Here is a 15517-nt window from a genome sequence, read left to right as displayed (position 1 = left end):
TTTTATATAGGATGATAGCAGATTCTTCTAAAGATGGTAAAGTCGTGAAAAAGGTTTTTGATTAAGAAAGATTAATTTTCTTTTATAAAATTATTATACTAAATAGGGCAAAGGTATAAATATACACCTTAACTTTGCGATTTAGAGCAGATATATCTTTCGTTATAAAAGCGGTACATATATATACCCCTGTAGTTACCAATGATACAAATATACCCTTTTTAGCTACCACAGTTTTTTTTTTTAAAAATTGTTTGGTTATTTTTTAATTAAAAATATGTCACGTGACTTTAGAAAAAAGTTTACCTTTTTTTTAGTAGACATATTTTTGTAAAGTCATGTGATAATTTTTTTTCTGGTGTGTTTGGTTTGTTTAAAAAAATATCTCCATGATTTTAAAAAAATAAGTCTATCCATTTTTTTAAACGAACCAGACCCGCCTCACACAAAAAAAATTACCATGTAGCTTTGAAAAATATGTCTGCTAAAAAAATAGATAGATTTTTTCTTAAAGTTGCGTGACATATTTTTAATTAAAAAATAACCAAAATGATTTTTTTTTAAAAAACCTGTTACCCAAAAAGTATATTTACATCATTTTATAATAACAAGGATATATTTATATAGGACAGGGGTATTCAATAAGAATTTAACACGACGAGAATGGTTGGCCCACAAGTTAAAGTATGAGTGACTGAAGTAGAAATTGTCAAACTGTCACTTATCAGTTTGACTTATCAAAGCCTTTTCCATCTTGCCCAGCCGCCATGCCACTTAATTGAGTCTTTATATTAAATTAAATATCTTTTCTAATTAAAAGTTATTAATACTCTTTCCGTCCTAAAAAAAAATTACCTTACTTTCTTTATTAGATTGTTTTAAAAAAATTGACACATTTTTATATTTAGAAATAATTTAACTTTATGAGATGATTTACGTACCATACAAATATCTAAAGTTTGTTTTGAACCACACATTTCAAAAGTCTTCCTTTATTTCTTAAATTTCGTGTCAAGTCAAACTAAGACAATCTTTTCGGGATGAAAGGGGTATATCATTTAATCACGACTCCGATTAAATATGTGTAAAGGAAAACCGGTTCACTAAGCTATCACTATGTGCATGGGTTGGAGTAGATGGGACTACAAGACTCTCTATTGTACGCAACTTTATTTTGTATTATTTCTATAACAGACTATTTTACGGCTCGAACATGTAACCATCTGGTCATATGGTAACAATTTTATCAGTTACATCAAGACTCTATTTCTGTTAAATAATGAATCTTTTCATTAAAAGAAAAATACTCTTGTGCTGATTGATTTAGTAAAAATATCGGGTGTGAATTCAGCTATTATGTTCTAATGTAGTATTAGAATTAAAATTGTAAGTATTTGGATGATTAAATTGTATTATAGCAATGTCTCTTTGTCTCACGCACGTGATCTTTTCTTGAGTCACTTGATTGAGGCACCTAGCTTTTGATCTAGCGTTTTATTCCCGCGGTGAAGTTTTTTAATGCAAATTAGTGTTAATCAAACCTAAAAACACACTGAACATCCGGTGAAAAAATTTATTGGTCCACAATACCTAAAAGTCGGGGAGAATTGGATTTTTGATCCTTTACAAAATTTATTTAGTTTTATGACTTTTTTACAAAAGGTCTTCATTTTTTACACATAAGAGATCTGAAAAAAAATACATAAGAAATTTAAAAAAGTCATTTTCTTCTATTCAAATTGTAAGAGGACAAAAGATTATATTTTCACTAAAAGTCGTGTGTGGGTCCATTATCCAAATTAATGAATAATGGTTAACTAAACCTTGTCCCCAAAACACATCAATATGATCATGTGGCTTACGTACACAGACCTACAAACCGAACTAAAAACAAAGATCTAGGAACTATCAAACAACATTAAAATAATTTCAAAAATTATTAGAGGCGCCTCTCCCATCAACATGTGTGCTTGTTGACATTCACTTCCCTTTGAAGGCATTTTGGTCATTTCAGTAGCTTTTATCCATCACTTTGCTTGTATGTACTGTTGGTTTTAATGGTTTGGGTTTTGAACAGCTAATGACAATAAAGCTAGACAGACAACGTTTGATACAGCAATCATCTGTCTCCTACCTTTCTATAATGGGCCAGAAGGATATTTTCGTAAATGTTATAAAATGAAGCATTGCTATTGGTGGAGAATGAATCTTACTGTAGCTGCCATACAAATACTTTGGCTCTTTCACCAAATTGCCCTTATGCTTATACCATCAACCAGTCTTACTTCTCCAAATCTTTTTCCAACTTCTCAACAATTTATTTTCTCAGTCACCTTTATTTGTTTGAGGGATAGTATATCATAACCTCGAATTTGCTTGGTGGTAGTACTTTTTCATCATATAAAGGAGTATTGTTTATAGTTCATATGCTTTCTAATTCCAACTCAGGATGAGATAAATTTCTATTTAGGGAAACCATTAGCCTCTATTTAGGTGCAGGCAATTTATCACAAACTACAATCATAAAAATTGTTCCAAAACAAAGAACATCTAAAAAAATTTAAAAGCACATACTCAAGATTTGTACTTCTATGATGCTAAATAAAGCTTTATATTATCAAAGGACATGCAAAACAAACTGCTCTTACCATACGAGAACCACCCCCACTCCCGGAAAAAGGTGATATTCTCATACTCATATGGATATAGCATATATTATTAATGCAACGACATCTGGTATCTTAGCTTATTATATTTAGGAGCCGTTTGGACATGGTTTGAAATTATGGTTTGAAATCATGTTTGGACATGCAATTTGAATTTCTTAAGTTGTATTTTTTTTATAAACATAAAAACCCCACAAATTGTAAAAACTATTAAAATATTCTCAACTCTTATATAATTTTACCAACGCAGTGTTCATACTATAACAAAATTAATACGCTACTAGAAGACCTTTCTAAAACATACAACATCAATTGATCAAACTTTAGTTCAATAAAAAAGAAAATTTAACATAAATAATAATGTAACTACTTTTTAATATAATCCTCCCACATGGTAGACATAAATAAAGGTTGGTAAATGGTTGGTGGGAGTGATTGTTAAAAATATCTACCAACTTATGGGTCTTTTTGTTTTACAAAATATAAACTTATGGGTCAAGTTTTATATTTAAATGGGTCAACTTATGGGTCGTTCGTGAATTTCTTGATCAATTCTTGAATTAATTCGATCTTTATTTACCGTTTTTTCGTTTCTTTTTATTTATTTTTTAGTTCTTGACCTCTCTAAAAGTTTTTTTTTTCTTTTTTTCTTTTTTCTTTTTTCCAATTGTCGGATATCTAGCAATGCAACAGTGAAAAAAAATGATAAATATAGATGGGGAGAAATTTGGAAGGGTCTAACAGCTAAATGCCACGTAAATCGCTGCAATTGCCAACCAATTAAACCATGAATGACTTATTAGTTGACTTGTTGATAAGCTTCCAAGTTGAAAAATGACGAATAGTCACTTATCAGTTGAGTTGACCAAGTCTTCTTAGATCCGCCACCCAACTACCTGCATTACTGTTCAAGCTACCAAGAAAGAAAATAAAATAAAATAATATCTATATGATTTTATTTTTAATTTTTCACCACGCATTCGGTATTCACATTGACGTCCAATTAGATCCAAATTTATGCTGAAAATCTCAAATTGAAAAGTAAAATGCTCTCTAACAAAGAGGACAACCCGATATATAAGGCTCAAACCCGATAAAACATTGATCTTTTCATTAAAACCGAAAACATTTTACTATATAAGAATCGTTTTGGCGAAGCGACGACTAATTTGCTTCGTGGAATTGCTTGTTTGAATCCAATTAACTCTTTTTCAAGTTTCGACATCAGAAAGATAATGAAAATGGTGCGTTATATCCCGATGACTTTGATGAGTTCAATACGAGTGCTCTTGAGAATCAACTTGTGTTACATTATTGATGTTCGTGATGTTGATGAAAGGTTCTTCGATCTAAAAGGGCTTTGTGATCTTTCGAAAAGATTAGTTCAGACAAAGAAGCATTCAAATTATCCTCTTGTATTCCGCTTAGTGAAACTTGCTTTGCTTCTCGCTGCCACGCATCCTTGGAAACAACCTTTTTCGGCAATGAAGTTTATCAAGAATGACTTGAGTCAAATGAGTGATGATTTTTTTAGTCGTTGTTTGGTGCCTTATCTAGAAAAAGATTTATTTGATAATATTTCTAATGATGCTATGATTAAGATATTTCAAGAAATGAAACCTCGTAGAGTACAATTGTAAAGCTCCATGGTTCTTGCATAGTCTAACTTAGTTTCCTCTCCAAAAGCTTACTAGCTTTTGTTTTTGCTTCAAAAGCTCCCAAGCTTTTGCTTTTGCTTCAAAAGCTCCCAAGCTTTTGCTTTTGTAATATGGCACCTTCCAGTTGCCTTTGATAATGGAAACTTCTTTCTTCATAGAAAAAAAAAAAGGAATTTGTTATTTTATTTTTAACTCAATGTTTTTGTTATGGATTAGTTATTTAATTTTGACTTGAATAAATCTTTACAACAGACATCGATATATATTTTCTATTATCAAGACGGACGATGGAATCATTCTATTTGTATACCTTATTGACTTCCTACTGTCTATCTGCAGCATTTATGGAGATATCCTTAGATTTATCATTGATGCAACATGGAGATATCCTTAAGATTTATTATTGATGAAACATGGAGCTATTCAAAGGAGAAAGCCTTTTTATTCTTGCTCATATTCGGTTTACGTTTACTATTTATTTCTGTTGAGTTTTCGTGGACCAATGTTAGTGGAACTGCTGTGACCAATACTTATTAGCTCTCCTCCTGATGATTAGATAGAAGAAACCGAATAAACAACAACGGCTACTGTTACACCCCGTACTTCGTACGTCGGAATATTCTAAGTTGGTTGCGACGAGGTATGGACAAGACTTTTAATTTCCGGTTTTGTTGATTTTGTCTCAATGCCTAAGTTGCATATTTATCTTTTGTGGATATGAAGTGTTAGGGGTAAGATTGGAATAAGGAAAAATTTAGAGAATGAAAGTTGGAAAAAATTTGGGACCAAAAAATGAATTATGGAAAGTTGGCCATTATTTGCAAAAGGCCATAGGTGGCCGGCCATATATGTGGGTGTGTGGGCCATATGGCCAAGTGTTTAAATCATATATGTAGTCCAAGATGACTAAGTAAGTCATCTTTACCACTTTGTGCCTTAAGAAAAATCAAGAAACATGGAGAAGGATGAAGAAGGAGGAAACGGCCAAGGGAAGAAAAAAATGGAAGACCAAAAATTGATCATGGAAAATTATTTTCTTCTTGTTTTCCCACTAATTGGAAGGTTCTCGTTAACGTGGAGTGGTTGTTAGAATAAGAAAACCGTCCGTTGTCGTGTTTCATGAAAGCTAGCCGTGGAAAGAGTTAAAGAAAAGGTAAGATTTAATCCTTCTTTACATGTTTTATGGATGTGTTGAACGTGTTATGGTGCATGGAAATGGATGGGAAATCATGAAAAGTTGTATGTTGGAAGTTGTAGCCGTGGATATATGTTGTTGATGTAAGCATGACGAACCAATTTTATGTGATGTAATTTGATAATTGTGTATGTTGTGGAGTGTGAAAATGAATAGAATTCATGAAAATATGGAGGATGAAGTGTAGCCGTGTGTGTGTGTGTGTGGCCGTGTGTAGTGTGTGTTGTGTAGGAGTAGAGAGCTAGTTGAATTTAGCATGTTGTGTGTGTTGTCATAATGTGTAGAATTGGATGGAAGTTCATGAAAGCATATGTGTTGGTGTTGGCCGAGTAGGGGCTGTTTTTGGTAGCTTACAATTACAATTGATTTTACTTAGTATTTTGGTTGTTGTCGTTGTGAATTTTGTGATGTAAAATGAAGGTTTGATGATCCAAATTGGTGTCGTAATTGTTGCGGGCTGTTTTGGGAAGCCAATATGTTGCTAATGTAGCTTCTTGAATCTATGAAGATAATGTTGTAAACATGTGGATTGTTAGTATGATTTATGAGTTTGGAAGAAAAGAAATGCGTTGTTGATATTAGTTTGGAAATATGTAGTTAAGTTGAATATAATTGGAATGTTGTCGAAGTATGTGGAAATGACTTGTTAGTGTTAGAATGCGTTTGGAATTACTTATTGATATTGTTGGTATTGTTGTCAAGATTTGGCAGTTAAATTCCGGGGCGTCCAAGTTATAAGGGGAATGCTGCCCAAAATCAGAGAAAAAAGTAGTGGTTTGGAATTGAATTCTTGACGCTTATGGCTAATGTTCGATGCCTATCGATGTTGTCGAGATTTTGGAGAAGACGAGACTTACGTTTGGATTAGCTTAGAAGCAAGCTGCATGTGAAGCTTACCCTTCTTTTCTTTTTGGCATGTCTTAGACGGAATTAAGGTATAACATGATATGTACCTCGGGGAAATTCCATTCGTAAATTTCGATTATATTTGTGATTCGTACTTGCTTTGATGCTGGCATCCTTAGTGTGGTTTGTATGTCTTGGATATGACTGAGTTTGAAATGCTGCGTAAGCAATTCGTATAAGTTCCTTGATGTTTGTATCTTTAACGCGGTTGAGTTATGACCCTTAAGTCTTTTGTAGAACTAAACTTTTAAGGTTTCAAAAGAGTTCTATTTTCAAAAGAATTTTGTCTTCAAAAGAGACTTGCTCCAAAACGACTTTGAAACTACGAACGTCCGTAACTTTTGCATACGACCTCGAAACGCCCCAGAACATAATATGTAAGTTCATAAGACATCACTCTCCCCTACCCTCGTAGTCGGAGCTCGGACGGGGGTCGGCACCCGTCCGTGGGCCCGCGGCCTTTCTATGCTACCTTTTATGATTTTTCGAAAAATTGTATTTTCTTCACTATGATTATTTACTTTTAATTCGTCGAGTTGGAAGTATGATTTTACGCCTATGATTTTGACGTAACAACGGTTTCTAAAGTTAGGTTTGACATGCCCAGCGAGATTCGGGAGAAAACTCGGTTGACTATGGTTTTGGATTTTCAAAAAAAAAAAGGGTTTGTTCCGATCATTCGGTTGAGTCGTGATGATGTTTGATATGCGTGTGGTTACCACGATCGCTCGTGCGTTGCGTGTTACCTCTTTCACCGGATCCCGGCCGGTACGATCGTGCGCACTATGATAAACACGTGTTACGTTGTGTTACGGTTCCCGAGACCTGCTTAGCTGTGGCCGGATTCCGTTTGGGAGTTAAGCCGTGATATGGCTTGTGATGTGTTGTGATGATGTGTTGTGTTCGGGACACGGAGATTTGAAATCTTCGGTGTTATCCGTGTCCAAGGCCAGACAGGGGCGACCCCCGTTCGTCCGCCCGGTGGACCGCATTTTGATAGTGAAAGTGATGCGTGACGAGTTTGATCACCGGGGGGCGAGGCAAATCCCACGTCGATTAATGTCATTCCACGTGACGATTATGACGTTCGAGAGGCAGGAAATTTGTGTATTGACGAAGACTGGGAGTCGGGGATCCGACTTTACTTTCTATACTCCCTACTTTAGGGCTTCGTTCGATGTAGCATGTTTCACGCTCGCACATCTTCGCTCGACCCCTTTCTTCGGGGTCCCCGTTTCGGCCACGCAGTACCACCGACGAGTCCGATGTTAGCAGCAAGATGCACCGGATTGGCGAGTTCCATTTCCTCCCAGTGTCGCCGAGTCGAGGAGGTGCTTTGTACGGTGTTCGTAGTTATGATGTAGACTTTCGACGTTGTCGAGCGTGTGATATGTCCCAAGTTCGCATGTAAGCTATGTGTTTCTGTGTTTATGTATTATGCTACCGATGTGTTTGGCAAGCGGCTATATAGCCCAAGACTCGTTATGCCTTATATTACGATTTCATACGATTGCGTATTTCATTTACAGTTTTGGAAAAAAAAAAAACGAAAGGCATGTTTGTTTTACGAAAATTTTTAGTACGTGCGTATGTTATGTTTTGTGGAGCCCAATAGATGGTTATGAGTGTTCGTTAGTCGGCCGGGTTCGCTCGGCCCTAAGTAAGGGTCGGGTGCCCGTCACGCCCTAACGGAAATTGGGGTGTGACAGCTACAACAACTCCAACAGCCCTTTGTGCCACCGGCATGTTCTTCAAACGTAACGTGCTATTTTCAAATGGTGATCTGGAAAATGATTTTGTGGAGGAACAGAAAGAACTTCAAGTGAAAGTCATGGTTATGGTAAACTTTCTGATTTAATAATATTCAATCTGTATGATGCGATTTAACTTGAAGCAACACAACAAGTTCAGTGAATTGTTTTTGTAAGCTTCATACTTTCTTCACTTGGTAGGACTATCAGTTGCCTTTTTCTTTTAAGTTTTGAAGTAGACTTTTCATTGTTTCTTCCCTTAATCTCAAGTGTCATGTTTCAGCGTGATATTTCTTTCGCATATAGTCTAATTGTCTTTGCAGGGCGATTCGTCCGTAGCAACTATTTAACAGGTCACATTCAGAGATAATACACCTAGAAAACATGTGAATACTGAAGGAGATGTACATTAGTGTAATGAGTAGAGCTTTTTGAGGACCTCCTTGTGCATGCTGATGGAATAATATTATTAGCAGGTACCCGAAGATCACTGACCAATAAGCATTTGGATGTGATTTCTTGTTTTATCATTTACCTGTAGATATAGTGCAATATAGTTTCCACCATACTTTGTTTTTTTGGATTGAATAATGTAGGATTTTCATATGCTAGATCCCAAGAAGAGCTTGTGTTTCATGTATGGGTAACATTATATTTTCATGTTCGTTTGTGCGACAAAAATATGGGGCCACAGAAGAATTATGATGTTTCAAAAGAGAATTACCAAGCAGTGAACATCATAATTCTTCCGAGGAAAAGGATAAATGTAAGAGCTTGTTTGATCCGACCGACCCGCTCATATTTGACCGACCCGCTCATATTTGTTCCGACCCCTGCTCATTTGGCAGCAACATATGCGTTTTGCTTTTTTCTTTGAACCCTCTTGATGAAAATCCTGCCTCCACCACTGATCACTACAAAAAAAAAAGCCTAAATAGCGGGAGTTATTTTTGCATGTTGCGGGGGTTTTTGACCCCCGCAATTTGCTGTCATGGGGGTCTCAAAAACCCCAACAATAAGAGGTGCCACAATCAGATCCAGGGGGTATTTTAGCGACCGCTGCAGTCAATTAGCAGGGGTTGATTAGCGGCGGTTGAAAACCCCGCAAAATGACTGCATTTTAAATCCCAACAGTCTCAAACCCTGCTGTAGCAAGGGTGATTAGCGGCGGTTGAAACCCCGCAAAATGACTGCATTTTAAATCCCAACAGTCTCAACCCCTGCTATATAATTTTAACAGCACGAAAATACTGGCAGTTGGAACCCCCACAAGTCGTGTACTTCTACTGCATTTTGCAAGAAATATTTAGTTTTGAATATTATTTACTATTAACATGTACTTCATAATCAAATATAGAAGGAATATTAATAAGAAATAACAACATATTTTTTTTAACACAAAATTATTATCATAAAGTAGTATCATTAGATTTACAAACTAAATTTAAACACATCATTCACTCCAACCATTCTAACATCCAGTCCACCAATTACATTGTCGTAATTAATCATCTAATACGATTGCAGGGAACTTCAAGGGTTGTCACTACGATTACTATCACCGTAAGATCTTCTTGCATCCATGGGTGAAAGAGATTCACTTGCCGCATCACTTGGCTGGAAAAAAAAAAATACACAATAAGATCATATGAAGAACAAGCTTGTTAATCAACCAAAATATTAATCAACCACTCCTCAGATTAATTATAAGCTCCTATTCTGCCAGCAGCTTATAACAGATTTCACTACAACACATTACAGATCTAACTAATCAGCAAATCATAGAAGTTGCTACAGATTACACATAAAATTAATTGAAAGCATAATAAGCCCCCGAGAGAGAGAAGCCAACCGTCTTGTTGCCTGAATTGACGGGGTCGGTTGTGCATGGGCCTGAACTGGCAGCGTCGATTGTGCTACACCTTGTGAAGTAGGTAGTGACTGAACTGATTTTTGAAAGTTCTGCCAACGCTTAGTCTTTGGCATATCTACAATAAAAAAATATAAGTAAATCTTTTTTTTCTTGAAAGACAAAATATAAGTAAATAAAAAACTAACATATCAATAAGTTTACAGGTAATACAGAAGCAAGATTCAGCAAGTTCATTATATAAGCAAGATTCAAAAGTCCTAATCTCTCACAAGCTAGTAACTTAAAATGTATCTGAAACGACAGATAGTGATTACTGCACTTTAGGAGATGAACTATAGTAGTAGTTAACATAAAGCATAAATCAAACATATGAGGTTATTGCACGTAGGTAGAAGAGAAAATATGACATTTCTTTAGCAAACAAATGAGGTTTCATTCATCAAAACCATCTGTTCAGACAGAAATTGTACATGTGCGCTTCCTAATAGAATATTTGTAGTATTTGAACAGTATGACGTGCCGATATAACAATAGAAGACCAGACACTAAATAGTGATTGCAATAAGTAAACTTGAGCAGCAACAAATAGGAAGCAACACTCAAATCTCAACAGTGTATGCGTCAAGCAGAAAGAAAAGAAGAAACAACAACAAGAAGAAGAAACAAGAAAGAAAAGAAGAAACAACAACAAGAAGAAGAAACAAGAAAGAAGCGCACGTGCAAAGTTTACCTATTGCATCTACGGTCCAACGCAGTATTAGATTCCCATCCAACACGATTCCTGGATGGTGCCGGCTGTGATGCGGCCTGGATTTTGATGAAGTCGACTGTGATGCGGCCTGAATTAACGGTGGTGGTTGTGCATTTTCCTGAACTGGCAGTGTTGGCTGTGCTACACCTTGTGAAATCGGTAGTGACTGAACTGGTTTTTGCAAGTTCTGCCAACGCTTAGTCTTTGGCATATCTACAATTAACAAACGATAAGTAAATCAAAAACTTGAGAAAATATAGTTGTACTTTCTCATTATCCGGAAAATATTGTTGTGCTTTCTCATTATCCAAAAAGAACCTTAATGCAGAATCCTCAATTCCAGAAAGTAACAGTTCCCGACATGTTTTTAATAGAGATAAAACTTCAATAAGGAACTATTTATTCTTACTATATAGCAGAATCAGAAACATTGAGCTCACATCATTTCTTGTACCACTTATACATCAAAAATGAATTGTGCATGACAAAGGTGATTTCTTTTATACATATAATATCAAAACATTTCATGAACAAGTCACACAGTTTACCAGTAACCATATAAACTTTAATCCAAATATCAATCTAAAAACATATATCCAAGAAAATGATAATTTATATGCTCCAAAATGTGTAGTACACATACAAATCACCAAAAAACAAGGAAAAGAAAAATGATATGAAGAGTTAAGGACCCTGTCCATTCAAAACAAGGAAAATACTTTCTCTAACAAATTTTATGTTTCTCTAACAAATTCAGAAAAAACATTTTTCCATTTTAACAAATTCAGATCCGAAATAAACCTGTAGATATTGCTGCTTAAAAACACTGCTCAGTCGTCCAAAATAGAGTTCAGTTGAGAATTTTTACAAACACATTGTAGACAATTTTTCTACTTATCAATTACCACAATGAGAAACACACAAATAACAAGTATTTGATCTCATAGTCACTGTTACAAACACATTGTAGAAATTAACCAAAGTTAACATGCAAAACTAAATAGTTAATTCCTTTTTTTTCTTACTCATTTTACAGTAGAAATTGCGCTAAGCATCAAAAAAAAAAAAAAAAAAAAAGAGAGAGAGAAATAGCAAAAAGAGGATCGTAAATTCAAAAACATTTGAACTACAAAAAGTCGTAATTCCAAATTTCATTAAACTCATTTTTCAGCTATAAACTTCGAATTTTAACCAAAAAAAGAGTAAATTCACAATTGATAAATAAATAGAACTCAGTTTTTTAAAACGTAGCTGGAGTTTATAACTCCCGAAAATTGGAAGCTTATTTTAAAAAAATAATAGCGGGGGTTTATAACCCCCGCAAATCGTAATTAATTTGTGGCATTTGATAAAGCCCCTGCTATTTGATGTTATTGCTGGGGTTAGCGGTGACCCCAGCAAATTGACCCCTGCTAATTGACCCATTTTTTGTAGATGCAGATTGTATCCTTATCCTGTGAGGATAGCCATTTTTATGACTATACGAGCATGTCGTCAAAAGTAATATGTGATGTTTATGTTAGATTTAATGGCGCAGATTAGTTTATTAATTCTCTCAATTTTCTCTAATCAAATGTGTAAATAACTTTTTCAAGATTTCAATGTTTTCAATTAAACATTATTGGACTTACAAAAAGTTTAACTTATCGAATGCATGAATGAATTTTATTTGCATGATTGTAGAAACTAGCGTCAATATTACAGACACTTTTATTGCCCAGGATTTCTATGATCTCATTCTCAGTGAACTATATGATCCTGACTCATCAATTTTTCAGATTAATATAAATCTCTTATCTTTGTTTTCACTTATACCTAATTAGATGGAGACAAGGATAGGAGTTTGATTAAAAAGAAAAATGAGAAGAAACACCAACGGAAAAGTATTATGGCACGTACCATTATATAATTAACAAACATAACATGATAGCTTTTATGACATGATAGCTTTTATTTCATAATTCTTACAAGAAGCTCGAAATAGCAGCAATAGTATTACGTACTATTACATCTTGCCACCAATTAGTACAAGGTGATTGTAACTATATTACTATTCACCATTGTATCTAGGAGCAGCACTTGCGGCCGCCACCACCATGTCCACCGTGGCCACCATGTCCACCGTGTCCACCGTGGCCGCCATGTCCACCGCCAGAATATCCACCACCGCCACCGTGACCGCCGCCATGGTATCCGCCACCACCGTGACCACCGCCATGGTATCCGCCACCACCGGAGTATCCACCGCCATTGTACCCGCCAGAGTGGGCTACATGTACTTCATTCTTATTATTGGAATTCTTTGCTGCATCAATTGTGTAAACAAGAATGTTATTCTTAACTGTTTTATTCTTTTTTTTTCTTAGTATTACACTATTTAATACCAACTCTGAATTATAAAATTATGTAATCCCATAACTTCATGGAGATTTTTGGCTAAAGTTGAGAAGGTTAAATATGCTAGCATATATAATAATATATGGAAAATGTATAATTAAATTAGAGGAGGCTTTATTTATGTATTCTTCTTTCATGATACATCCGTAGCTTTAGTTATCTCAGCTTATATGAGTTTAAAAACTTAGCAAAGTCATGATCAAACTAACATCTAGAGCCCCATTGATTCATTTGAAGTTTTGAAATATATAAGGCTAGATAAGGATGTTAAAATTAGCCATAAAACATGATCCGTCCCCACCCAAGTTTGGGCGGGTTAATAACTCGTCCATTTGTTAACTCAACCCATTTTGACCCACCCTTTAGCTTATCTATAAGCTCGATGTTATCAAAATATACTCCTTTTTTTTTTTTTTTAACATTTTTTATTTTTGAATAGCCATAGAAAAAAGTTTTATTATGTATTTAAATAAATTATCAGAAAACAAATAAAAAGTTGACTGAATTAGGCTATAACTCATTATGAGCCCATTCATCATGTTATTACTATCCTAGTAATTATACAATAATTTCCAAAAACTTACAGTCCTCTGAAGTGGTGGAAGTCTCAGCCAACTCCCTAGCTACAACCTCAGAACTTATCATTACAAATATGGCCACAAAAAGGCCGAGAATCAGAAATGCCTTGGAACCCATTTTTTCTTATGATACTTGAAATAAAGGATGAAGAAATTGAGACATTCTTGGGTTCTATTTATAGAAAGATTTGAATGCATAATCGGTTAAGGAGAAGAGTACCACTTGGAGGTGTGAGGGGACATATGCACAAGGTGCATTTATGGAATGGGGACCAATATTCAGTCGGCAGATGAAGAGAGTGAGATTTCACATTTGAGTTCATACATGAGAAAGTATATAATTTGTTGCATTATATCAAGTTAAACTGATATGTAAAAACAGATATTTATCTACATTAATTCCAATTTGATATCTGGACGTTCGGGTGGATGGGCAAATTAGACTTACTTTGCTACAACTCTCGTAAGCGGATCACTAGGACTTTAGTATAAATATGTTATAATTTTTGAACAAATTGTTCACAATGCCTAGCAGATTATCAAGAGTTTATGATAAATGCGCAAAGACTTTGCTCGACGTAAGTCTTGACAGATCATCAGGATATATATCAATATAAATGATGTAAAAGTCCTAGCAAGGTTTGTAAAGTAAAAAAAATTTAAAAAATAAAAAAATTACCGACACGTTTTTACTTCAAATAATTCAAATTTGATGTCTAACCTTCTGATACCAATTCCAATAATTTCCAATGGTTAAGTTCAACTCAAACCTTAAAAAATTATTAGCTCTACTTTATTTTCAACAATAAAACTCAACAGAAGCCAACAATGCTCTTAATGTTTCTTAATTTCAACTAAGCAAATCTAAACCAACCACAATTGATTAATGAATCTTCAGATATCTACAACACATAAAAAGAAGATGGAGTAGAAGAAGGATGACGGAGCAAGAGAAGAAGTTTTGGTAAAAATATTAGTATATGCTAAACTTTTATAATAGAGCCAAAAATTAAATATCGACCCTAACAAAGGTCCTTCACAAAGCGGATTGTCCTTCAAAGCCGCCGGTCTTTTATTTCTGTCCCTCAAATTGTTGGTCCTTAATTTTTGTCCTTCACTTGAAAAAGTGATAGAAAATATCCAAGGTAGGCTTATGCTCTGATTCGATCAAAAAAAAAAAAAAAAATCGCAAGGCAAGGAGGTTTCACGATAAGGCAAGAGTTTTCAAGGCAGAACTTTTTTTTTTTTTTTTTTTTTTTTTGCTCAAATTCTAAAAAAGTAAGACCTAATTTTTGCCCCGAATAGGCTTTTTTTTTTTTTTTTTTTTTTTTTTTTTTTTGTAGCAGGGATTTGAACCTAGAACCTCGAGGTATTTTAAGCAAAGGGCAGAAATTAAAGATTAGCAATTTGAGAAGAAAAAAATTAAAGACCACTTCCAAATAAGGGTAATCGCGCAAATTGCCCAATTTTATTCCAGTAGGCTTGCCAAATTGCAACTTAGTTAATTTTCATTCTAAGATTTCTGCTGTAAAACAAACTATCCTAATTAAACAACATTTATGAAGTCTTGAAAGTTTTGCAAATTCTTAAAATGTAAATAATAAGTTACGTTTATATTTCGAAAATGTGCAAGATGAGAAACCCCTCCAGAGGAGTATTCTTTTGCTTCCTTTTTTTGTATCGAGATTATGAGTAAAATTCACAAATAATCACTTTTAACCTTGTAATTTAGATAGTCACTG

General features: G+C 34.6%; 2 protein-coding genes across 2 annotated transcripts; both read right to left on the bottom strand.

Annotated features, from left to right (window-relative positions):
• Positions 1–9881: 9881 nt before the first annotated feature.
• On the bottom strand, positions 9882–11018 carry LOC132067840 (uncharacterized). The gene is made up of 2 exons (XM_059461217.1): positions 10780–11018; positions 9882–10122 (listed from the first exon to the last, which is right to left on the bottom strand). The coding sequence occupies exons 1-2, from the start codon at positions 11009–11011 to the stop codon at positions 9968–9970; spliced, it is 387 nt and encodes a 128-aa protein (XP_059317200.1). The 5' UTR covers positions 11012–11018; the 3' UTR covers positions 9882–9967.
• A 1660-nt stretch (positions 11019–12678) lies between these two features.
• On the bottom strand, positions 12679–13940 carry LOC132050586 (glycine-rich protein DC9.1-like). Its single transcript, XM_059441960.1, has 2 exons — positions 13782–13940; positions 12679–13105 (listed from the first exon to the last, which is right to left on the bottom strand). Exons 1-2 carry the CDS (start codon positions 13891–13893, stop codon positions 12867–12869), a joined length of 351 nt encoding a protein of 116 aa, XP_059297943.1. The 5' UTR covers positions 13894–13940; the 3' UTR covers positions 12679–12866.
• Between the last annotated feature and the right edge of the window lie 1577 nt (positions 13941–15517).

The sequence above is a fragment of the Lycium ferocissimum genome, chromosome 1 (assembly GCF_029784015.1).
Source record: "Lycium ferocissimum isolate CSIRO_LF1 chromosome 1, AGI_CSIRO_Lferr_CH_V1, whole genome shotgun sequence".
Taxonomy (NCBI): domain Eukaryota; kingdom Viridiplantae; phylum Streptophyta; class Magnoliopsida; order Solanales; family Solanaceae; genus Lycium; species Lycium ferocissimum.
Note: the sequence above shows the minus strand (reverse complement) of the source record. Positions and strands in the feature narration are given on the sequence as shown.